Source organism: Cupressus sempervirens, chromosome 8 (assembly GCF_028749045.1).
Source record: "Cupressus sempervirens isolate cs-2001-9-10 chromosome 8, ASM2874904v1, whole genome shotgun sequence".
Taxonomy (NCBI): Eukaryota; Viridiplantae; Streptophyta; class Pinopsida; order Cupressales; family Cupressaceae; genus Cupressus; species Cupressus sempervirens.
Genome location: NC_143125.1, coordinates 420,199,603 through 420,225,606, shown reverse-complemented (window position 1 = coordinate 420,225,606; position 26,004 = coordinate 420,199,603). Strand labels below are relative to the sequence as shown.

General features: G+C 39.1%; 1 protein-coding gene across 3 annotated transcripts in view; it reads left to right on the top strand.

Moving 5' to 3' along the window:
• The window catches only part of LOC149543030 (anthranilate phosphoribosyltransferase), a 243,676-nt gene that overhangs the window by 192,778 nt on the left and 24,894 nt on the right, over positions 1-26,004 (top strand). For all 3 annotated transcript variants that reach the window (XR_016355584.1, XM_089797960.1, XM_089797961.1), the window contains one exon: positions 19,205-19,312. Coding sequence is in view for 2 of the 3 variants with exons in the window: in XM_089797960.1 (XP_089654086.1) it covers positions 19,205-19,312 (108 nt within the window). In the remaining variant the exon portion in view is untranslated. The remainder of the gene's footprint in view (positions 1-19,204; positions 19,313-26,004) is intronic.

Below are 26,004 nucleotides of genomic sequence, written 5' to 3'. Positions count from 1 at the left end.
TATCAAATTGTGCCTAGGATATGTAATTTTTTTAATATGAATATGAATCGTATATTGCTTTGATTTTCATTATATATTTATAGAGGACGAAGAGACATTACCTCAACCATCACATCCCCTCTGAAAACCTAATCCTAGTTTAATAACTATAACTGCACTAGTTATTATTATTTAAATTTGTTATTTGTTTTAGAACAATAACTCTAGGATTATCGGGTGTGATCTAAATTATTCCAAGACTGCCGCCAAATTCATGATATACTTCTTCTGACATTCGAAGGGAGCCTTTATCATTTTGAATCATCCGCAAATGGTAATTCATCCTTATCTCTGCATTCTGATGGCACAAAAGAAGATCCGAGTCCATGCTAAGTCGTGATAAGACTTCTTCAAAGATTATGATGATTTGGAATTGTAATATGATTGTTGTTAAAATGAAACTGTCAATGCAAATTTTGATTGCACAAACACCATTTATGCATAGCCTCCAATCATCTTCGTTGCCAATGTGAAATAACGGATAGTATCCTCACATTTTCGGTAACTCTGTCAATGACATAAAATTTGCGGATGACAAAAGCATTGTTTCCAGATATAATCGATATTGTGTGGAGATGTTTTTTCCATAACCTCACATATTCCTCACTAAGATCAACCACGGGCCCTCATTTCTTCCTTTGGATTCATTAGACGCTAAGTGTTGTGAAGTCGTCATCAAGCCCAGATTGTCATCGGTAGAAGTTGTGTATCAGTCGACAGGTCCCTTTGAGAAGAAATTGTGTATTAGCCGACGGGTCCCTTCGGAAAGGAAATTGTGTATCAGCCGACGGGTCCCTTTGGGAAGGAAATTGTGTATCGGCCGACGGGTCCCTTTGGAAAGATTCTTGTTATGTAGCCGATGGGTCCCTTCGGAAAGGTTTTTGTTATGTAGCGGACATAATGTATCTGGCCGATGGATACCTTCGGGAAGGTTCTTCGGAAAGTATTTATAACCCCTTCGGGAAGCATTGTATTGATCTTATCATCATATCTTACCATCGAAGCATAATATACTGTGGGCATATGTGAATAATAATAAGAGTTCTGCTGGTTGCTGTTCATGTTCATATTCTTTGTCTGTGTGCGTTTCTTAATTAACCCATGCCGTAAACATTTGGCGCCATTGCCCAATGGACCTGGTACGCAGGCAGGTGGATATGAATTAAATGCCGAATCAGTTGAACAAAGATAAGAGTAAGCTGAAGGAAAAAGATGACATACGCGTTGCGCAGGAAAATTTAATTTTGGCTCAACAGATAGAGTGTCGAAGGAGATTTCAGAAGATTGCCGACGGAAACAAGAGTGCGGAAGGATTGTTGAAGGAGACTCGACAACGGCTTGAGTTGGTAGAAGCGAGGGAGGAGTTTCTGAATCTGCATATGCCACGGGAAGAGAATCCTGATGGAAGGAGATCGACTCGCACGACTCGGAGTGCCGAGGGAGCACAAGCATGGAGTGACCTCTTCGTCCGAGATATACTTTCAGAACGACCAGCTTCGGTTGACGAACCCTCTTCTTCACCAAACAGCACGGAAGCAGAAAACAACGCGGGTATTGAAAACAGTGCGGAAGCAGAAAACAACGCGGGTGTTGAAAACAGTGCGGAAGCAGAAAACAACGCGGGTGTTGAAAACAGTGCGGAAGCAGAAAACAACCCGGGTGTAGAAAACAGCGCGGTGTGCAGAACAACGCTGGTGTGCAGAACATCGTAGGAGCTCAAAACAGCGCGGGTGTTCAAAACAACACGGGAGTGCAAAACAACGCAGGTACACAACAAAACCCCCAACATATAGTGATAATGGCAAGCCCGAAGGAAAAATTGCCTAAATTTGATGGTGATGAAGCAGCTGATCCCATTCGACATTGTAAAACATGTGAAACGATCTGGAGGGAAAATGGCATAACAAATACAAACGAATGGATCCGACAATTTCCCGCTACCCTATGGGGTGTTGCGATTGATTGGTTTACTGATGCTGATTCATCGAAATTAAATAGTTGGGATAACATTAAGGAGTTCATTGCAGAATTTCAACTTTTGCGTGATGATAATGAAATTGTAGCCGAGATATTCAATACCAAGCAAAAGAAGAATGAAACAGTACGGGTCTTTGATAGGAGATTGAAGGACTTAATCAGTAAAATGGACAATAAGCCGGCAGATGGGCTCTAGAAAAGATGATTCATTGAAGGCCTTCAGCCGAAGCTGCGGAAAAAGATGAAGATCGTGCCACCATCAACATACGATGAAGCGTACAATCGGACAATGAACCTCGAAAGTGACCAGAAGACAAAGAAGAAGAAGAACACCTCGTCCGATTCAGATGACGATGCATCTTCAGGAGAGGATAGTAGCGATGACAAGGGAAGCAATAGGAAGGTCCGTGCCCTCCAGAAGGATATGATGCGGATGATGAAGGAATTCAAAAACACTAACAAGGAGACTAAGGGTAATGACCTATGGTGCACAGAGTGTAAGAAAGAAGGCCATACGAAGGGATCCTGCCCGAAAGATCAATTTTGTGAAATTTGCTAGATCTTAGGACACTCGGTAAAGGAATGCCTTTTCAATTTAAAAACAAGGACACCGCAACAAGTGTTCTTGTCACAGGAGGCATCCTTGTCAGGAGGGAATGGGAACACCAGTACGGAAGGAGCCACATCGGGCGGATACAAAAACAACTGGCACGGTCAAAATAACAACAATAGTAGCAACAACAATACAGGCGGAAGGAGTCGAATTCAGTATGATGCGAATGGTCGACCGATTGTTCAATGCCGCGCATGCAATCTGTGGGGTCACTTTGCCCGAGATTGTACCACGGTGAACACACCAAAGTTGTTATGGAGATGGTGTGGACCTAGTGATCATGAAGATGCTAGGTGTCTGAAGTCGGAGTAAACTTGATTACTGTTGGGGCGGATGAAGAAGAGGTTTTGGCCATCACACGAAAGCAAGCGAAAGTGTACCCTGACCCGGCGGAAGAAAAGAAGAGATTGGAGTAAGCACGGGTAGAAGCAACACAGGCAGAAATGGCACACCTGAAGGACACGCCGAGTACTTCCGTATGGAACTGCGCAGAACAGAACATTGTACGGCAAATTTTGCAAGCCGAGATACCTGTCAGGATAAGTGATCTGTTGCTCACTATGCCTCAGCTCCGATCGGCACTCACAAACATCGTTCCCGCTACTCAACTACCAGGAGAACATGGAAGGAAGCAGGAAAGTGGAGCAAGTACAATGGACAAAAAGGAGAAGGAAAGTGGCACAAGTGCAGAAGATCCGATGCTGTTAGCTCTTTCATCCGGACGCTATCCGGCGGTTGTTGAGATGGGCATTCTCGGGACTATATTGACGGAAACAATTGTGGACGGAGGGTCCGGTGTCAATGTGTTGCCTAAAGACACTTGGAAAAAGTTGGGACAGCTGACATTGTGGCCACCTACCTTCTAGTTGTTAACAGCCGATCAACATGGAATCAAGCCATTGGGAGTACTCACAGCGCAACCAGTGACGATTGGAACACAACCGTTCCTGTTGGACTTTGTCGTGATCCCACTGAAGCGGAGAGGATATGATGCCATTCTGGGCCGGGGGTGGTTGATACAAGCCAAGGCAAAACACGATTGGAAGAAAAGTACTTTATCACTTGAAAGCAAGGGCCGGAAGTATGTCATCGATCTACACACTTAGATGGTTGGAGAAGAAGCTCTATCGTCAGATTCCGAAGGAGAAGAGGATGAAAAGGGGCAAACTATGGAACTGGATCAGGAGGGAGTTTTACGATTGGAAGGAGATGATGATTTGGATTCAGTAAATGGTCTTTACCACTGGCAGATAGAGGATTACGAGCTCTTTCCAAGTTGTAATATGCTAAGGATCGATGAAGGTAAGAAGGAAGAAGGAAATTAATGTCCGAAGGAACACAGAGAAGCCGAAGGAGGAAATGAATGTCTGAAGGAACACAGAGAAGCCGAAGGAGGAAATGAATGTCCGAAGGAACACAGAGAAGCCGACGGAGGAAATGAATGTCTGAAGGAACACAGAGAAGTCGAAGGAGGGAATGAATGTTCGAAGCAACACAGAAAAGCCGAAGAAGGAAATGCGGGTATGACTGAAGCTGAAGGACAGAACATACCGTACAAACCCAAAAGAAGGAAAGATTCTACTGTACGACTGCGCCGGAAGAAAGTATTACGTCGAACCACAAATATAGCAGAAAGGTGCCAGCAGCAAGGAAGACACATGATACGGTCTGCATAGGCAACAAAGAGGAAGGGTTCAATAAAAGTTGTAGCTGTACAGAGTGAATGTGTTATTGACAGACAGAAGGGGCAGCTGACAGAGTCCATGGTAGCGAGCTTCGGAAACAAACTGGGCGATATGGAGATGACACAGAACAGGCGTAGCAGGTTTTAACTCGGACAATGGGTGTTGAAGTACGAGGACCAGAATGAGATCAAACTAGGCAAGTTCAAAGTTAAGTGGGTCGGGCCGTATCAGATTCGGGAAGTAGGGGACAATGGAGCAATCAAATTATGGACTTTGGATGGACACGAGCTGCCCCAGGCAGTAAATGGTTTGAAGTTGAAGATATATCACGGCTGGAAGACTTCTGCGTCACAGAATGGCTTTCGAGAGAGCCCTTCGTCATTGCAGACCAACGGTGACGCCGGTCAAAGGGAAAACTGATTGCTATTTTTGTGTGTTAAAAGATTTTTTAAAAAAAGAAAAAAGAAAAAATGTACCGTACGGATTTCATAGTAAAGAAGAGCACCATACGGATTTCTCAGAGGAGGGAATGTGCCGTATGATTTCCAGAGGAAAGAGTCCGTACTATTTTTAAGGGACAAGTACCGTACGGCTTCTTGAGGGAAGGTGAGTACCGTACAGTCCTCAACACCTGAAGGAAGGAGAAGACCGTACGGTCTTTTATATTTGAAGGAAGAAGAGTGTTGTACGGTTTTCCAAATCTGAAGGATGGTGTACGGTTTTTCTACGATTTTCCAGACAATTTAATATTTGTAGTACGGTTTTTAAAGACAATGTACGGGTTTCATATTTGTAGTACGGTTTTTAAAGACAATGTACGGTTTCCATCTTGGAAGTTGATGTATGGTTTTGCTATGGTATGGCTTTTCCTTGCAGTGTACAGTTTTTTAAGAGTTGCATATTGTAACACTGTGACCATCGTACGGATTTTGATAGTCTGAGAAGGTTAACGTACGGAATTTGGAGCTAAAATTTGTTAATTTCCATCGTACGGATTTTCAAGACTTGGGAGGATATTGCAGTACGGCTTTTCCAGAAGATTGAAATAGTGAAGACGCCTTCAGAATTGTTTCATCAAAACCCGTGTGTGTGGCAGCTCCAGGAAGGAGGCATCCATATGCAATCAACAGACAGTGTTAAGGTTGAAGCCATACGGATTTCATCATAGAAGGGTGACAGGAGGTTTTCTTAAAACAAAAAAAAAACGACAGAATCAAGTTGTTCAGAATTAGTGACAGATGATGCCAAAGGGAAGGGGACGCATTCGTGGTTGCCAGAAAGAGTGCAGAATCGACAGATAATGACAGAAATGGTGTGTTCCGTGCATTTCTATGCCCCAGGACCCTGTGGGGGTGCTGCCCCTCGACCCCGCCTGGGGCATTGCCCCTTGGACCCCCATTCGTTGCGGATATCAGTCGTGGGAGTTTGACCAGTTGAGAAGACTTATAGCTGTTGCAGGCATGGAGTGTCTGTGTACCAGAGGCACTGAGAGTAGGTGTTGGCCGTGAGGCTATCTTGGTGGATGCGTAGAGAGCTCGGGAGGAGCTGATCATCCAGTTGGCGGCAGTGCAGCGACACTTGGTTTAGTGTACTTGGAATTGGAAGGCAGAAAGCGGCACAGGTGGCTATCAGGGTCAGATGTCAGATTGGCTAAGGTGACAGTGTTGAAGACCAGTTAGTCAGTCAATGTATTTTGGTTGTTGATTTGTCTCAGAGATTTTGTAATAGTCGTTAGGAAACGACTTTTCTTTTTGGGGGAGATGATGTCATCTGTAGAAATTGTGTATCAGCCGACGGGTCCCTTCGGGAAGAAATTGTGTATCAGCCGACGGGTCCCTTCGGAAAGGAAATTGTGTATCAGCCGACGGTTTCCTTTGGGAAGGAAATTGTGTATTGGCCGACGGGTTCCTTCGGAAAGGTTCTTGTTATGTAGCCGACAGGTCCCTTCGGAAAGGTTTTTGTTATGTAGCGGACATAATGTATCTGGCTGACGGATACCTTCGGGAAGGTTCTTCGGAAAGTATTTATAACCCCTTCGGGAAGCATTGTATTGATCTTATCATCATATCTTACCATCGAAGCATAATATACTGTGGACACATGCGAGTAATAATAAGAGTTCTGCTGGTTGCTGTTCATGTTCGTATTCTTTGTCTGTGTGCATTTCTTAATTAACCCATGCCGTAAACACAGATAAGCATTTTGCTACCGTGGATCCTCATATCTGTAAGAGACACAAAAAAAAAAACTTCATTAGAATATACAAAAATGATTTATAACATATATCCTTCGCTCATGAGGCTCGGAGAGATAGTAGGTGATAAAGCTCTCAATATCGTGAATCCTGTTCTAAATGGCACTACTCGCAGTGATGATATGTTTCAAGATACTCCTAGAACAGGCTGCTTGATTTTCTCCAGACTTGTGATAGGTATTGAACAGTGCTAGATATACAAAAACATGGCCAATGACTCCCTTTCTTCATCACTACTCATCATAAAAGGATGCGGCAGAGATATTTGGTGTTCTAGAATAGTTGTAATTTGAACGCACATCTTTATGCTCAGAAAGCGATCTGGTATGCTCCGTCGTTAGTCTCCACACATTATTTGTCCTTCTACAATTACCATTCCTTGAATTGGATAATAAAGAGATCATTTACTAACTGCTACCTACTCTTCATTCTGAAGGACATGATTCCTTGTACAATACATTGTTAACACTTTCTTGTGCACGCTGCAGATTATTAACAGGCCTGAATAATGACACATTGAATGTTAGTGGCTTTTGCTTTTCTTTTCATCTGCTTTGCTATAGTATAAAATAGTGTGTGGCTTGGCCTCCAGAACACTAGTTCTAGTATAATCAGAGATTTACCCATCTTCTTTTGCAAATACAGTAACATATCTTTTGTCAAATGCCTGCATATTTTCTCACAAATATGTTAAAAAATATTCTAATTATTTCTAGATTTTACACGTTGGATGAAGCTTCCTCAACTTTGATCAAAAGTCCTCCTATCTGCTCAAACACTCTTCAGAATTCTGCCTTGAAAGCTCTGATAAATCTGGTAATCAGTACCTCATTATTTGGCTCATATCCGCTATGTTGGAATGCTCACATTTTCCATATGAGTCTTATCAAATCTGCAATCAAATTGATGAGATGAATACTTTTTATGATTGCTCCAAATTCTGACTCAAACCTGCTATGCATCCAACATAATGCCTGCTTTAAATTTGCAATGAGTTCTTCAAAAGTATATGCACACTTGGATGCATTTAGTCTAGTATCCTTCATTCCATGATTGGATCTTACAATTTCCTGATTATCATTTGTTCTTCACAAAATAAAACTTTCCAACATAATTTCACACACGGAGATACAAATTTGGGCTCCATCAACTTGTTCACCTTGGTTAAAGAATACTTGGGCACTTCTTGCCTTCAGGTTATATGGGCACTACTCAATGGAATGTCCTAGTACTTGACATATGTCTTAGAATGCCCTCTTTGGACAGCTGGCTTTTGTGTGTCCCTCACAACTGGTAGTCAATATACCAGAGTTCCTTGCCTTCTTTTGTTGCTACTTTCCTAGTGGTTATCTCCTTCATCATTTGCATCATATTTGTTGTTAACACTTGTATTGTTTTGTATTGTTCTCCACTATTTCCTTCCTTACTATTACTGTCAATCCCATGCTTCCTTCCTTTTGAGGTCTTGCTTTCTCTTTCAATGCCCATGGCATGTGTGCAAGAACTTGTGTACGAGGATAGTGGTACCACCTTCATCTTTCTCCATAGGGATGGGGTTAGCCCTTCAATGAACCACTTTTTTTCCAATCCATCCACTAATTTATTTTCCAATTTGTCTATAAGCTCCTTTAGTCTCTGGTTGTAGGTTTGTACAGATTCATTCTTCCCTTGTCTGGTATTATATTTTTTTGTGACTATTTTGTTATCATCTCATGTAGTCTAAACTCCTTTTCAAAGGCTGTTTTGAGATCTTTCCATGATGTTTTCTTAGTAGCGCCAACTCTGTTTACTAGTTGATGGCAATGCCCACTCAGGGTTCGGGAATGCTCTTAAAAAATCATCCTAGTTATTTACTTCATTTGCATGCCATATGGTTATACACTTCTTGTAGTGACATTCTAGGTAGTTTGACCCATCCCCTATGAATCTAGGAAGTTTTTGTTTCTCTACTATTCCTTCCATTCTTGTTTGCTGACTATTGCCTCATGTATTTTCTGTAGGCAAAGTTATCTCTACTCCTTTTCCTTGTACCTCTTCTTCAGTCTAATTGTAGCTTTCTTCTTTGCTTGTCCAATACTCTCTTCATGTTGGCATTTCCAAGTTTGTCCTCCAAACCCTTATTTTTCATTCTTCAAAAAACAACCAAGTTTACTATTCCCCTTATGGTAGTTTCAATCAATTCGTCCGCCTCCAATTCAAAGTAGGTTGGTTCTTCTGGTTGATTCCTTCTATATGGCTCACAAAGTTCCTTTAGATGGCGATGCATCTCCTCTTGTTCCTTGATGCGTAATGACCATCGCAATGCAACTTCTCCCCATGTTTCCTCTTTTGCGAATCGCCTTGGTTGTTTGTTTGGTATTAAGGGCATTAATTATTTCATTGGTTGGGTGTTCTACGCCGTGAGGTATCCCACTCTTGTGTTTCTTGTTAGTTACTTTCAACAAATTGCTGCAACACTTGTTGACTCTATTGCTCACGTTGTATTTTGGCACGTTGTTCCTCTAATAACAGTTCCAATAATGACGCCTATGAACCCAGCTACGTCGGCTTGAATATACAGAGGAAAGAATTGCCCAAGAAGAAACAATGAATAGAGACGGTTGGTGAGTAGTGAGCTTCAATATTGGACAATAAATTTCAGGCGCCAAGCAATATATTTAATCAATTGTAAATCCTCACCATCTTTCGACCAACAATGCTCTAGCCAACAATGTCTTCCAGCCATAGTAAATGCTGATAATTTCTTATAACCTAGTTACAGATTAATTTCACAATAAAATCACAAAAAGATACTCTATCTAATTTATAACAATTAATATTGTTGGTTAATTAACTAAAACTAAATAGCGGAAGCAAAATAACAGAAGCTAATCACAGATAAACAATAACATAGATATACCCAGGAAACCCCAATCTGGGGAAAAACTTACAACTGTTGGATCTTCTATTTAGCCTAATAACAAACTTTCTCTTCTAGAATACAATTGAATTTGCTACAACAACTTTACACATATAGAGCCCAACTGCTTTACTTAGCAATCAAGGAAATAAAGTTTCCTTGCTTTCTTTGGCTTTAAGACACATTAAATCACTCTTGCTTTATGCAACGTCACAAACTCATAATTATTCTTTAGAGAATAAAAAAACTAAAGTTGTTAAACATCCAACTCAAGTTGCTTTAAAGCAACTCTACCTTCCAAGCTACACAAAAAAAAAAACTCCCTCTTAGAGAGGAAGGTATTCTGCACAACACCCAGCTTATCCCTAAAGAATACAAACTTATTCTTCACCAAATCCTGTGTCAAGATGTTTGCTATCTGTTCTTCTATAGGAATGTACCGAAGTTTCACTATCCCCTTCACACAATCTCTGGTGAAGTGGTACATGATCTCAATGTGCTTGGACTTGTCATGAAACATTGGATTCTCAGAAAGTTTGATACAACTCTAATTATAACAGTAAATGATTGTAGGATCTAGTTTCAGATCAAAGAGCCCAACTAGAAGTTTATGGAGCCAGATACCCTCACATGTAGCCATGCTAGCAGCCATATACTCAGTCTCTGCAGAACTTTGTTGATTGACTTCTGTTTCCTATTGTACCAAGAGACAACTCCTGATCCCAAGCTGAAACTACACCTTGAAGTGCTCTTCGTGTCAAATGTACTGCCTGCCCAATCTGCATTAGTAAACCCTTCAAGCTTCACTCTATCTTGCTGAACATATTTAAACCCATAATCAACTATGCCTCATAGATAACTCAAAACATTCTTTCCAGCTATCTATTGCACACATTTAGGCTCCATCATAAACTGACAAAGAGTTCACTACAAAACAAATGTTTGGCCTAGTGTTGACTAGATACATAAGAGAGCCTACCAACTGTCTACAAAAGCAGGGCCCATTGCTTCTACTTTGGAGGCATCAATCTTCCTCCAATTCGTCACGAGTGGTGTCCACACGGGCTTACAATTTTCCATCCTAAATCATTTCAAGATATCAATTAAGTATTTCCCTTGCTCAAGGAAATCTCTCCCTCTTTTTGCCACAACTCTAATCCCAGAAAGTATTGCATCAACCCCAAATCCTTCATTTCAAACTCTCCTTCAAGATGTTGCTTGCAGTGTGATATGAGCCATTCTGCCCCTGCGAGAAATAAGTTATCAACATACAACAACAATATGAGAAGTTCACCTGTCATTTGAGCATAGTATTGGTTTGAATCCACCTTAGTTTTGATGAAGCCCACACTATGCAAGTAACTATCAATATGTGAATACCATCCCCTAGGAGCTTGCTTGAGTCCATATAGTGCTCTTTTCAACCTATAGACATGAGAATCCCTTCCATGTGCTTCAAATCCTTTAGGCTGCTCAATATAAATTTCTTCCTTAATTACTCCATTGAGAAATGCAATTTTAACATCCATCTGGTGAATCTTGCATCCCATTTTTGCAACCATAAAAATTATAGCTCTTATGGAAGAGTACCTCGCTACTAGAGAAAAAGTCTCGTCGTAGTCAATTCCTTCCTTTCGAGAAAACCCTTAGAACTTTTCCACACTACCATCTACAACATGCTTAATCTTATACAACGATCTTGAGCCCTCCACAAACTTATCTTTTGGTACTATCTCCCACATGCTATTCTTCATGATGGAAGAATACTCTTCCACCATAACATCCTTCCAAATTTGGTGCTGGGATACCTCTTGAAAGCTGGAAGGCTCTACCATAATTAATTCACTCATAAGTGCTACATAATCAGAATAATGTTTGGGAGCCTTTCTCTGTCTAACTGAATTTTTGGATCACCAACATATTAATGAGCCTCTCTTAAAGTTTTCTTAGCTGCCCTATTTTTCCTCTTCTCTGTAATAGGGATATGAAGCTGAGGATTCCTTTGTTTTTCCTGATCATTGTGTTAGGTTTGCTTGTCTTTCTTTCCAGCTTGAGTGACTGAAGTTTGAGGAATTTGTGCTACCTCAATTGTGGATGATTTCTCCTCCTTATTTATCAAGCTGCTAGACTGTTGAAGAGCCCTCTCCTCCTCAAACCTTACATCTCTACGAACAAATGTTTTCCTTAGGGAAGGAATGCAAATCCGATAAGCCTTAGAAGTTTCACTGTACCCAGCAAGGATACCCTTCTCTGCAGTTGGTTCTAACATTGTTCTTTTCTCCACAAGAATGTGACAATACACAAGGCATCCAAAAATGTGAACATGGCTCAAATTTGGTTTCTTACCAGTAAACCCCTCTTCTAGAGTCAACTTTCCTAACACTTCATGAGGACTCCTATTTTGCAAATATACAACTGTATTGCAATCTTCTGCCCCAAGGCAAGTCCTGATCATGAAGCATGGCCTTGGCTGCTCCAACTATTGCCCTATTCTTCCGCTTAGCAACCCCATTTTGTTGAGGGTTGTATGGAGGTGCCAACTCTTTCTTGATACCTTCCTGAGCACAAAAATCTTTCAAGGCATTCAAGGTATACTCGCCTCCATTATCAAACCTCAATATACCAATCTTTCTCCCTATCTGGTTTTCCACAAGAGCCTTAAACTCTTTGAATTTACCAGAAACCTTATCCTTGTTCTTCATAAAATATATCCATGTCTTCTTGGAGAAATCATTAATGAAAGTAACAGAATAGTTATACGCATTTAAGGATCCTGTTGACATAGGACCACACACATCCAAGTGTACGAGATCCAAAATCCCATCAGATCTACTATCACTACTTGGAAAATTGGTCTTGGCATATTTTCCAAGAGCACAACTCTTACATACCTCATGCTTTTCTGTCTTCATCTCAGGCAGCCTCGTCACTATTTCCTTGAGCACATTAAGTGCTCCATGGTGAAGATGAACCATCCTCCTATGCCACAATTATCCCTACCCTTTAGAACTGCTTACCAATGCTTGCGCAGGCTCAAACTGCAACCGAAACAAGCTACCATGTCTAACTCCATTCACTTTTGCAACTTTGGAATCTTTGGGACGAATATTAAGTTTTCTCCTTTCAAAGGCTACAATGTAACCCTTGTCTTCCAAATAGAAACTTAAATTAAATTCTTTGTAATGACATGAAGATATAACACATCCTCCACCAACAAGGGTTTGTCAGACTCCCTCTGAAACTTGACAGTGCTTACACCAGTTGCATGGTACTTGCCATTGTCATAGATTTCTATATAGAAATCCAGCTTCTTGTCCTCCAACTTGGTGAAACAGTCTTTGACTCCTGTCATGTGACAAGAAGCCCCACTATCAATATACCAAACCTTATTGGCAACTGAGCTTTAGAGACAGACGATGAGTGAAAACTCATTCTCAAATTGTGATTCAAACTCGTCCACCTCGGCTATAGAAGCAACTTTCTTCTTCTGATTGTCGTTTTTCTTATTCCTATTCAGACATTGATTGGCATAGTGACCCATTTGATGGCAGCAAAACCATTTTATCTTGCTCAGATCTTTCTTCTGCCCACTCTAAGAAGAAGAGCCTTTAGTAGGCCCTTTATTAGACTTCTTCTTACCCTTACTGGCAAGAGCAAGATTTTCTTTGTGTTTAACCTTCTTTGTTTGGTCTCCTCGATGAGCACATTCACGGATTTCTTCTTGAACAAAATCATCCCAAAGTCTTGCCCAATCAGGTAGCCAATCTTTGCCGACCACAAACTTGACAAAAACTTCCCAGTGCTTAGAAAAACCATTTAAGGCTATACACACCAACTCATTTTCAGCAATTGTCTCTCTAGCAACAACCAGCTCATCTTTGACTTGTCTCAGCTTGGACAAATAAGAGGTCACACTCTCGCCTTTGGACATCTTGTTATTATGCAATTTGTCCTTGAGCATCATCTTATGACTTTGGTAGTCACTCTGATAGAGTCTTGTGAGTGTATCCCACATCTCCTTGGTAGTGCCTTTCCCCGATAGATGAATTAAATGATCTCTTACTTTATCAAGAATGATTCTTTGAGCTTTGGCCTCCTTGACTTCATGCAAAACCAAAGAATTAGGATCATTAATAGGTGGTGTCACTGCTGTACTAGCATAGATCCACAATCTGTACTCCTTGAGAATAGATGTAATTCAAACCTTCCACTGCAAGAAGTTAGAGGCACCCTTAAGTCTATCCTCGTATCAAACACTAGTTGCCATAGCCACAAGAAATCCTGCAAAGAAAAAACTGATTTTTTTCCTTTTGAAATCTGCATCACAAATCTTGGCTCTATAGTCAAAGTTTAAAGCTCTGATACCATGTTAATTTCTTATAACCCAATTATAGATTAATTGCACAATAAAATCATAGAAAGATACTCTATTTGATTTATAATAATTAATACTCTAGGTTAATTAATTGAAACAAAATAGCGGAAGCAAAAATAATAGAAACCAGTCATAGATAAACAATAACACAGATATACCCAGGAAACCTTAGTTTGGGGAAAAACCTGCAACTGTTGGATCTTCTATTCAGCCCAACAACAAACTTTCTTTTCCAAAATACAATTGAGTTTGCTACAACAATTTTACATATATAGAGCATAATTGCTTTACTTAGCAAGCAAGGAAAGAAACTTTCCTTGCTTTCTTTGGCTTTAAAACACATAAAATCACTCTTCCTATATGCAGCCTCACAAACTCATAATTATTCTATAAAATAATAAAAAATACTAAAGCTGTTGTTATACATCCAACTCAAGTTTCTTTAAAGCAACTCCACCTTCCAAGCTATATGAAAAAAAAAATCAACATACAACCCCTGAAAGACTACAATAATTCTCAGAAACAATAGCTCCCACATCCACAATACCTCAGCTATGGATTGCCAGGCACTTCTCAGAAATTCAAACCAAACCCTTATACCTCGGCAAGGGCACAAAACTTCAGACTTAGAAATGTCACAAAGATAACAAGAGCAAAATAACATAATCAGACGCGTTTCTCATCAAATGGGCTCATATTTATAATCTCCAAATGGCACAAGTTTCCCAAATAAACTCTACTTCAGAAGCTTCCTCCAAACAACATTAAAGTATAATAAAGTGCCATTATAATTTATTAATTGCTTTTGGCTCCCAAAAATGACCTTTTCACCATAACATAATATTCTGACAACACCAGAATCGAAATCTGACAACACTAGAGTGATCATGATGAAGAAAGACGTTGAATAAACCTAATAGGCTGACTTACTATAAATAGACGCTCCCTCCAAGATTCTTGGAACCCAAACCAGAAGCCCAAAATAAAAACTGAGAGCATCACTCAACTCCTCTAACTCAATGTAATGACCCTTACTATAAAGGCCACTGAAACCCTCAAACTGGACTTAGGAATTTTGTCAAACAGTTGGCATGTAATCGAATAAGGCTGCAATATTACTAATTGTTGTACAACGAAACCTCAATATATGATGCCAATAATGTATGAACAAAAATTCCAGATTATAACACTACCAATCTAAGAGATAGATGACAATATGAAACTCAAATATGAAGTCCAATGCAATTCTGATTTTATGACAGCAAATAGAACTGATTACAATGAGAGACTATCACAACTATGCACTTCTAATACATCAAGCTCTTGACAATGCAATGTATGAACAATAACCCAGTTCAGATTGCAAATGACGAAACTTTTACAACAGTTATTAATGACTGGAAATAACTATTTATGCAATGACAATGCTGACTGTTCTAATCCATAACATGCAATATTTTGGCAATCAAAACTTCAGTTTGTGCACCTGGAATAGCTCCAATTTTGCCGGATATGAATGCTGAATTAATGCCACACGAAGACCTCACAATCTGCCCCAAACCGACTAACAAAATTGCTGCTGCTGCCCAACTGACAGGGTCGTACAGGTACGGCCTAGTACGGCTGCTAGATAAAAATATTGCAGCGTTTTTTGTCACTCCAAAAGCAATAAATCTGGGCGCCTAGGGTTGCTGAATAACCCCCTAAAATATGAAATTCATCCGTCAAGCCAATTAGGAGTTATGAGCAAAAACGTGGGTCCAAACCCTAGACTGGCAGTCTGAAAATAATGCACAACTGTGTCTACAAACCCTGTTAATCAATCCACAAATGCTAGGGCACAACTGAAACCCTTATTCCAACCAAAGTAAACCCTTATAACTGAATCTCAATGAAGTCCAAATGAGATGGCTGAATTACCAACTCCTCAAATGCAACAATTCAGGTGATATTTCACACCCTCAAAGTCGCCAATCCAAGGGAGTGATTCGTTCCCAAAGATCAAATAATTTGCAGACCCAAGAGACTACAAATTTGCTCCACAATGGAAGAAGTAGAAGAAATCTCAAATCCAAGCATGTCCAAAATGAGAGGCTCAGCCCTCTATTTATTCACTTTTCTAAGAAGTTGCTAGAACTTCTAGAAACATCCTTTATAAAATCTCATTATAATGCACTTTTTATAATAAAGTAATTTTATAAAATAAAAAGTGCAACTCAACTTAAAATTATAACATGTAGGCCCCAATAACACATAATAATAAAATATAACCTCTTAACACTTCTTCAAGAGCAAGATATGACCATCTGATCCGCAAAATTGACTCTCTCTCCACACCATTTGCCTACGAGAGTCTGGAATAGGCAAAATCCATGATCAATGTCATGTCGAACTAAAGAGGGGACATTACACTCAATTGAGCTTATCAGAACCAATAGTGTGACTTACTATAAATAGTAAGTCCTTGAACTAGAGCCAAAACACACCATAAGTTGTTGGAATGCCTAAAACCCCACAACTGAAACCCTTAAATTCCACTGTCAGCTTACAAGGGTCATAATGGTAAATTGACCAAGCCAACTGCCGAAACTTGCTAGAAAAAGGGGACATTGCACATGCAACAAGTTCTATTATAACAAAGGAACAATATGAAGAACAATACCATAGAAAATGCACGACACATTCAAATCGCAGAATGTTACTTTATTGATTGTACCAAAGTCTTACATTAATGTCCATACTAACATTCACCACCCTTTCACTTGTTCAAGACTCCATACAGATAGACTCAACACAGTTGGTCATGTCTCCAACCGTCACTGACACCCCTTCGAAACGAGGTTTTATTACATTAAGTAGCAAATGTCTTATTCAACTATTCTTGGCATAAATGACATCTACATTGGTGATTATGTTTCTATTGATATTATTTTTGTTAGGTAAGGGTGTGCCTGCTATCCCAAGGTTTGTGGCAAGCCTTCAATGTTAAAAACATTTCTACAGTTTTATTTTGATCCCGCAACTTAAGGAAAGTTAATCATTTAGAATGAACAAAAGGAATGCTTCTATGTTTGTTTGGCCAAGGTGTGAGTGTCTTGTCAAATGAAATGGAATGGATTGCATTGGTCCATCACGCTTGAAAATCTAGGATCAATTCACTTGGTTAGATAGGTGAGAGTTTCGAGATCTAAGCATTTTTCTTTTTTAAGAAAAAGAGGTTAATGGCTTTATAGAAACAGCTTCATTTCTAGCTGGTATGAGGTCTTCTCTGCATAGTTTTTTACTGAGCTTCATTGACATGTATGTGTATGCTCTTACTTCTTCAGTTTTTGACATTCTCAGAAAGTTTTATCCACAGCCCCCTAACAATATTTTAATCTGAATAACTGCATTTTATATAACTGAGAATTATAGTTTCCTTCCAGTATACATTTTATTCTTCATGGCAATTTATTTTTCATGAAACCAACATGTTATTTGGGTTTTGAAAAATGAAATGAAAAACTCTTTGAAAGCTTAAATGTCAAAATCCAAAGTCTCCATAGCATAGGACGTAACTCTTTAAGATTTGGTCATGAAGGTAGCTACTCAAGATCTAGAGGCCAAATGGAGAGATATAATTTGACAAAAATAAATGTTGTAGTCATCAAGAATGCCAAAGAATTAATGGAAGTATATAGAAGACCCCTTGATTAAATAGACCAGGGTGAAAACATAGGAATGCACAAGATTATGACATGTCTTGTAATGTTGTGACATGATAATCAAGAGACAACTTGAAAGTGTCACATGTCCACTAAAGGTGGATCACCCTCCAAGGTAGAATGAAGCATGTGCAACACGTCCACTAAAGGTGGATCATCTTAAGGTGGAAAAGTGATAAGTGCACCAAAGGTAAGACACCAAATGAAGTAAAATGTAATAACGTGATAACACCACCTCAAGTGGAATTGCCGTTAAAACTTAAAAGCTCTTATGTGGTCCTTAGATAAGCTTGTAATTAGGGCCTAGGTAGAGAATAACCAAATATACAAAACCAACAAACTCATCAAAAGGTATAAATTCTCAATAATAGAAAGAAATTTTTAAAAGATGAGAAGTGCGTTATAATTATGATTTATAACTTTATTATATTGCCTCTATGGGGAAGACCATTCATGCCAAAAATAATAGAATGAACTCCAGATTCATCCTTTATATGTTAGGCTGCATAGAGCTTCTCAGAAAACATAAAAAACAAATACTTTTTAATTTTTAGAAATGTCAAAATCAGTAAAACGATTTATGCTGCCAAGACTCTTAAGAGTACCTGGCATTTAAATAAAATTGCCTTTAAAAAACGTTTGTTTCTTATTTGTAGTGCTTCTAAACTGTGTGATGAAGTCGTGGTAGAGATAATAGAACAATGGACCATTTAAAATTATGAGCTCATGAATTTCCCACTCAGTGGATTTTTGAATTTAATACTGTTATCAAGTACCTCACTAAAGGGTTCTATACTCCTGGTTTGGTATTTAGTCATATGGATTTATTTTAAATTAACAGGATTTAGCACAAACAATCCAACACCTACAAGTCCAAGCCAATTGAGCATTAAAACAAACCGAACTGTTCTGGGAGGTCAGACTTTTACGAGACTTGAGACTTGTCACTTAACCATACTTGAGTATGTATTTTAATGACACATGTACTGGGATTAGCGACAGATACTTGGAGATACATTCACTTTCTGAATTCTGTTGGATATGGAGTAATTCAATTCCACGCTTTTAAGCTTTCTGATACTTCATTGTATCTTTTGTTGGGCGGTTTCACCCCTTGTTTGAAGAATAAAGAGAGAGGGATAATATTGCTCCAAATTCCAATCTTAATTTGATTTACTGTTGGCTTTTTCATGATCATATTGAAGTCAGAGTGTTGTGAGGACACATAGTTGGAAGCATTATATGGTTATATTCACACTTGTATGTGATTGAAACCCATCGGGAAGTTATTTTGTTGTTTTTCATGTAGCAAAAAATGAGATTCACCTTGTTCATCTAGCTTTTTATTGATGTTTTAAACATGTTTTATTCACAACCAATATCTATTCCATGGCCTTGGCATTGATTTGAAATTTTTTAGAGGACTTTGAAGCAGGAAACTATTAGAATCAGATAATATAGCATGGATATTGAAGTTATATTATGTTTTGCCTTTCATTGTATTTTGCAATAGTAGTCCACAAGTAGCTTAGTGACAACGATGATTTATTTATTGTTTGGTTGTACTTGGTTAATATATTTCAAAGAAGAATATAATGTTATCTAATGAGGAGTACCCATGAATAACGTGCTTACACATTTGTGTGATCGGAGTGCAGGCATCCAGAAGAGAGGCATTAATGGCTGGTTTTTACCATGAAGGTTATGAGGAGTCTTTATTAATGCTCATGCGAAGACGGGGAGTTGATTCTGGATTAGTAGTAAAGGTTAGTGCCAGTCTACTTTAATTTCTATCTTTGGAAACATTTTGAGGTATCTAAAATTGAAAGAAAGAAGATAAGAGGTCCATCTTAAAAAGTTCCAATACATGGTAAAAAATAAACCTCTTTCTATAGCATAACTATTCATCTCTTTATGTATGTGGACATTTGCAAGCATGCCCTTTTCTTTTGATTAACTAATTATTATATTAGAATGGAAAAATGTTACATAGATGGAGGCTGATATATGCTACCCTATTTTTCTGTTTTTAAGTTTATTCTTTTTTATTTTTAAACCTTTTGAGAACACAATCATTTATTTCCAGAATGTGATGATGAGACTAACAGGCCATGCACTTACAACCAAGAATACTCATTCGAGAAAACAGCATTCCAATCAACATACATTTAATTCCTTATATAAGAAAGTTGCATCGATTCCAAATAGAACATGCTCATAATTCTAGTAATAAAACAAGTTTTCCAACTATAAGTTTATGAATAACTGCAACTTAATTGATCAAGTATTCACATGGACAGCTCAGTAGTTCCTGACCTTTTTGGGTTTATCCTGGTGCAACCTTCTGTAGCTATTCTCTGGCACTAACAAATTCCTCAAACTCATTTTTTGGTGGGTGACTATAAAGCTTCAATTCAACTTGTTGGGTGGATATTTTGCAACCGACAGTTTTGTGAAAATTCAGTTACAAAATAGGTAGACTAGCCATAGCGTCTGAGACAAAGTCTCTCCTACCTTAAAAGGAAGGCTCCCACTTCTCACCGTTCCTTGGATCAACTCAAGGTAAGTAAGAAGTTGAGAGATTCGTAAGGGGTGTTACCAGTGTTCTTTTCTCTTAATTTTTAGGAAAGAATCCACTTACCCGTGGAGTGAGTAATAGGCATGATGAAATCTTTGGCTACACTTCTATCTAGTAGCTGGAAATGGTGATACCGACAAATCAACACCAACTCAAAGGCTGATTGAAAGTGTACCGGTTTGCCTCTAACTCTAGTTTATCTAATTTATAATAAAAATCACTACAATTGGGGCACAAAGACTTCCAGAAGTAGATGATCTCTATTCTATAACTTATTTTTAGTTTTAGTCTATTCTATAAGAAAAACCTCTACCATTTGGGCACAAAAACTTCCAGAAGGAGGGAAGTTCTAACTATTTTTTGTGAATTTGAGATGGTAACTCAAATTTCAGTCAAAGCTCCTAGTCTATGTATTACAACAACTGCTCTCAATCAAAGCTTTGGCTTTGATTACTTCTTAACTCACTATGCTCTATTATTGAACACAATAATAACATGAATCAAAGAAAATAGGCACAAATTATAGTCAAAGCTTCTAGTTTGCACTATCACAATTGCTTCCAATCAAAGCTTCAAATCCAATTGCTTTTTTTATTCACTTTACTTCCAAATTAGTACTACACAATCAAAGTTATGCTTGCACAAGTTTGGCAGAGCTTTCTTGCATACAACAAAAGATGATTTTTACAATGAGAGGGACACTCCTTATATAGGAAAAAGAAGTTAGAAAAAGGAGGAAAAAGTGGGAGCAACTCAACCAACTTTGACCCGGTCTAACTAGGTGAGAAGAATTATTAGATTACATGCGATTGCATTACATGTTATTGGATTACATGCAATCCATCTTTTGCCTCTACAAAGCTGGAAAACTCTTCAAGAAAATGTTGAAACTATTGACTCTGAATGAATCAATCTTGTAGACTATCAACAAAAGCCTTGTACTTCTTGATGATTGCTGGATCAGGGATTCGTGTATTCTGCACCATTGCATTCTCTTTGATGAGTTTCTAGTTGTCATTTGAAAACTTTAGGTGATCAAGCTTTTTCTCATTTGAGTTGTCGTGTATTTTCCTTTGTAGATTTCTAGAGTCTCTGACACTTTGAAACCTTCTCGACAGTGTCTGATGTAAACTCGGAACAACTTTCCATCAACACCTTTAACTCCTTTCTTTTTTGAGGCAAAGTGCTTGTCGCATTCCCACATGAACTCAGGTTGTTGGACAACCATTGCGAAAAGGGAGACTAAATGAATTACTATTTCTTTAGATTCGAAGCATGCCTTCTTTACTAGATGTCTTCATTCTTTGAAGAAGTTCTGACATATCTTGAAAAGTGCACTATAACATGAAGATGAAAACTTCTTCCAATGATATTAGATTCATGAAAACTTTGGGATTTGAGTTACAATGACGAATCCATGAGAGATGGGAGTTCGATGTATGGATTAGATACTTATGGAATAAATATGATAGCTGGAAATGAACCGGAAAGCATATGTATTTGGGTGAGATTCTCAAGGGTGGATTGCATATGGGCAAAGATGGGCTTTTGTGGATATGGCTAACAATGCAAGCTGGGATGCATATGGATGTGTGCAAATGGCGACTTTGGTGTTTGAAAGTGTGACCTTTTACCAAAGTCGGACACTCTAGATGTAATTACATGTAAAGTGATTTACATGCAAAACATGCAATTGGGTTTGAAGGATGGAATTACATGTAAATGATAATGGATGCGATTGCATATATTGGGAAGTGGATGTAAAATGCATTGACATGTGTTGGTGAAAAGTGAAAGGATACAATATGCATTTGCATGAAAAGATGAAATGTGAATGGATGCATTATGCACTTGCGGTAGGACTTTTCAACTTCCTTCTAGAAAGGAAGCCAAAACAGGCAAGCAAACAAACAAGCAAAACTATGCACCAAACAAAAACATACCTTTGGTTTTTTATTCAAACATGACAAAATATCAAGTTGCTCTCCTATATGCAATTTCGAAATTGGAGTCTGGGGAAATTCCAATCATTTGAAAATTGAAGTTTTCATCTTATTTAAAGGAAATTTACAAAATACATGGCATGTCTTTGAACAAGTGTACAATGATAAGCCAAAATATGTAACAAAATAGCAAAGGTTTGAAAACTTCTACTTGGAGCTCAAAGAGCCGAATTTGGAAGAAAAAAAAGTTGAAATGAAGGAGTTTTCTTCAATTTCAAATTTTCCAAACAACTCTTTGACTATTTCAATGCTTGCAAACTGTAATATCCCTATCATAAAATAGATTATTAATCAAACTATTGTTAATGGGCCAATTGATTTAATATATCTCGAAGCCATTTTTGTTTTGTTTTCGTAGTTTGTGTTGCCGTTGTTTACTGTATGGGGTAAATAGTTTAATGCATACAGACAATAGACAAGAACATGTAACACAGTAGTACTCCTTTTATTATTTGCATATATGCCGAAGAGATTACATAGTTCTTTTCATGATGATTACAACCATGATCCAAAGCTGTACATATACCATCTCGAAGAACCTTCCTGAAGGGGCCCGTCGGCTACATAACAATTACCGACGACATCAACCCGTCGGCTACACAATATTTACCGATGACATCAACCTGTCAACTACACAATATTTATTGACGACATCACCCCCCCAAAAGAAAAAGTCGTCTCCGGACGACAATTACAAAATATGCGAGATAGATTAACAAAGCGGAATACATTAACTGACTAACTACAACAAGATAGATCTGTTTCTATCACACCACTTTCACATTCGTCCCATGCCTGCACCAAACTGGTCTCCAATCCACGTTGCATTTGTAGTCTCTACTAACACAATGTTGTCTCCTTAATCAAGCTGACCTTGATAGCCACCCGTGCTGCTTTCTCTACTTCCAACTCTTGGGTACTTTGAGCCAAGTGTCGCTATACTGCCTTCAACTGGATGATCAACTCCTCTCGAGCTCTCTATGCATCTACCAAGACAGCTTCACGTCCAACACCTACTCTGAGTGCCTCAAAGCGTATCACCCCTCTCGAAAAGCTTGCTCCGTTGATCTTTCCACCTCCGGTACACAGACACTCTATGCTTGCAGCAACTCTAGGTCTCATCAACTGGTCACACTTTCCACGATTGATAACTGCACCGACTGGGGGTCCTGGGGCAGAGCCCCAGGTGCGCTCCCTGTCACGATACCAAATTAACACTCTCAAAACCACACAAAACTCTATGGAATACATCTTTTTTGTGATTTTCTTTCAATCCCACACTCTTTCAACCAACCACTTGTGTTTTCTACCTGTTTATGTCTTTCCCTTTGCTTCAGCATCATACGTTATTAATTCTGAACATTTTTTATTTTTTGTCAAATTTCTTTTAAATTTTTTTTGCTCCTTTCTCTATTTCTTTCTGTTGTACGGCTACATCTTTCTCCTTTTCTCTTTGATCACTCAAAAAATGTCTGCAAAACTCAACCCAAAATGGACCTCTGCCTGTGCATGCCCATACGGTGGTACTGTAGCCATGGTTAGGCAAAACAAAAATTTCTTGTTTCTATTGTACCGTATGGTGTCCAAAATCCTCCTGCAAGCTAATTTCTATACATCAGTCTTCTTTATTCACGTCAGGGTAATCTCCCTGATGCAAATATAAGCCGTACGGGTCTTTGTAGCCAGCGTACAACCCTTGGTCTACTCCCGCTTGATTGCCTTCAAAGCATGCTATATGGCCTCCGTGTCCTATTGAATACGTATGGTCTCTGCTTCTCCTTCATGGTACGGCCATTCCTCAGCTTATCCTTATGTATCGTATGGGTCCTGTTATCTTCCAGCCATATGGTATCTGGCCTAGCCCTTTTGCGTTCCACCGTACGAGATTTACTTTTAGGCAAAATTCTATGTGACGACTCCTTGCCGTACGGTTACAGTGGGGCACATAAAGGGGTTGTATAGTGCATATATTTAAAGCACCACTTCTTCTTTTGTACAGTGCTCATTAAACTGCTCAAGATGTCGTACGGTGACCTTTAATAACTCTTTATTATTATAATTTTTTTTATTGCTCTTCGATATTTGTTGATGACGAAACAGTTCGCGCATGATATATTTTTAACTTGGAACCATTCACCGTTTCCGAAATTTCCTGCCCGTCCAACGTCCATTAACTTTATTGCTCTGTTACACCTACTTCTGGATCTGGTAAGGCCTGACCCATTTGACTTTAAACTTGTATGGTTTGATTTTGTTCCGTCCGTCATACCTCAACACCAGCTATCCCGATTGGAACTTGTTCAGTTTCAGGTGTTTATCATGCTATGCTTTGCACCTATTCTGCATCACTTCCGTGGCCCATTGTGCCTGCAATCGTTGCTCATCAAGTTTATGTAAGTTACACGATCTCTCCCTTAGGTTTTCCATATCGCCCAATTTGTTTTCGAAACTCGATAACATGAATTCTGTCGGTTGCCAGTCCTTGCCATCAATAACTATATTCTTGATTTTAGAGCCTTCACTCCATATTACTGAAGTTTTTATTAAACCCTTCCTCTTTGTTTCCTATGCAGACCATATGATGTGTTTTCCTTGTTGACAACACCTTTCTACTATATCTGTGGTTCGACGTAACATTTTCTTTTTGTGTTGTCTGTTTATTATATACCGTACGGTGGAATCTGCCCTTTTTCTAGATTTGTACTGTATGTTCTTCCCTTCAACTTTTGTCGTAATCGCCTTTCCTTCTTCTACTTCTCTGTATTCCTTCGGACATTCATTTCCCTCTTCTTTCTCACCTTCGTCGACCCTTAACATATTACAGCTCGGAAAGAGCTCGTAATCCTCCATCTGCCAGTGGAAAAGGCCGTTCATCGAATCCAATCATCGTCTGTCGATCCACCTTCCAACCGTAGGACTCCTTCCTTATTGGGTTCCAATCACTGCTTTCTTTCATCCTCTTCTTTAGAATCAAATGATACGGCTTCTTCGCCCACCAGTTGTGTGTAAATCAATAATGAATTTTTGTCCTTTACTCTCCATTAATAGTGTATTCTTCTTCCAGTCATGCTTAACCTTTGCTTCTACTAGCCATCCTCGGCCCAGAATGACGTCATATCCTCTCCTCTTCAGCGGGATGATGACGAAGTTGAGTAGAAACGGCTGTGTTCCAATAGTCATAAGTTGTGCCATCAGGATTCCCAACGGTTTGATCCCATGCTAGTCTGTCGTGAGCAACTGGAATGTAGGTGGCCACAACGTCGACTGTCCCAACTTCTTCCAGGTATCTTCTGGTAACAAATTCACTCCTGACCTTCCGTCCACAATTGTCTGTTAGAATAGTTCCCAGAATTCCCATCTCGACGACCGTTGGATGTTGTCCGGATGTGAGGGCTAACAACATTGGGTCCTCTGCACTTGCTCCACTTTCCTTCTCCCTTCCTTGTTCTCCTGGTAATTTAGTAATTGGAGCGATGTTTGCAAGTGTAGATCGAAGTTGAGGCATTGTGAGCAGTAGATCGTTTATTTTGACTAGTACTTCAGTTTGTAATATCTGTAGTATGATATTCTGTTCCACGTAGTTCCTTGCTAAGGTATCGGTAATGTCCTTCAAGTGTGCTTTCTCCACTTGTGTTGCTTTCTCAATTTCTGCCCGCGCTTCCTCCAATCTCTTCTTTTCTTCTGTTGGGTCAGGGTACAGTTTTGCTTGTTTCCGTGTAATTGCCAGAACCTCCTCTTCGTCCGTCCCGATGGTGATCAAATTCACTCCTGATTTCGGGCACTTGGCATCTTCATGATCTCTAGGACTGCACCATCTACATTACAACTTTGGTGTGTTTGTTGATACACAATTCCAAAAGTGGCTCCACAAATTGCA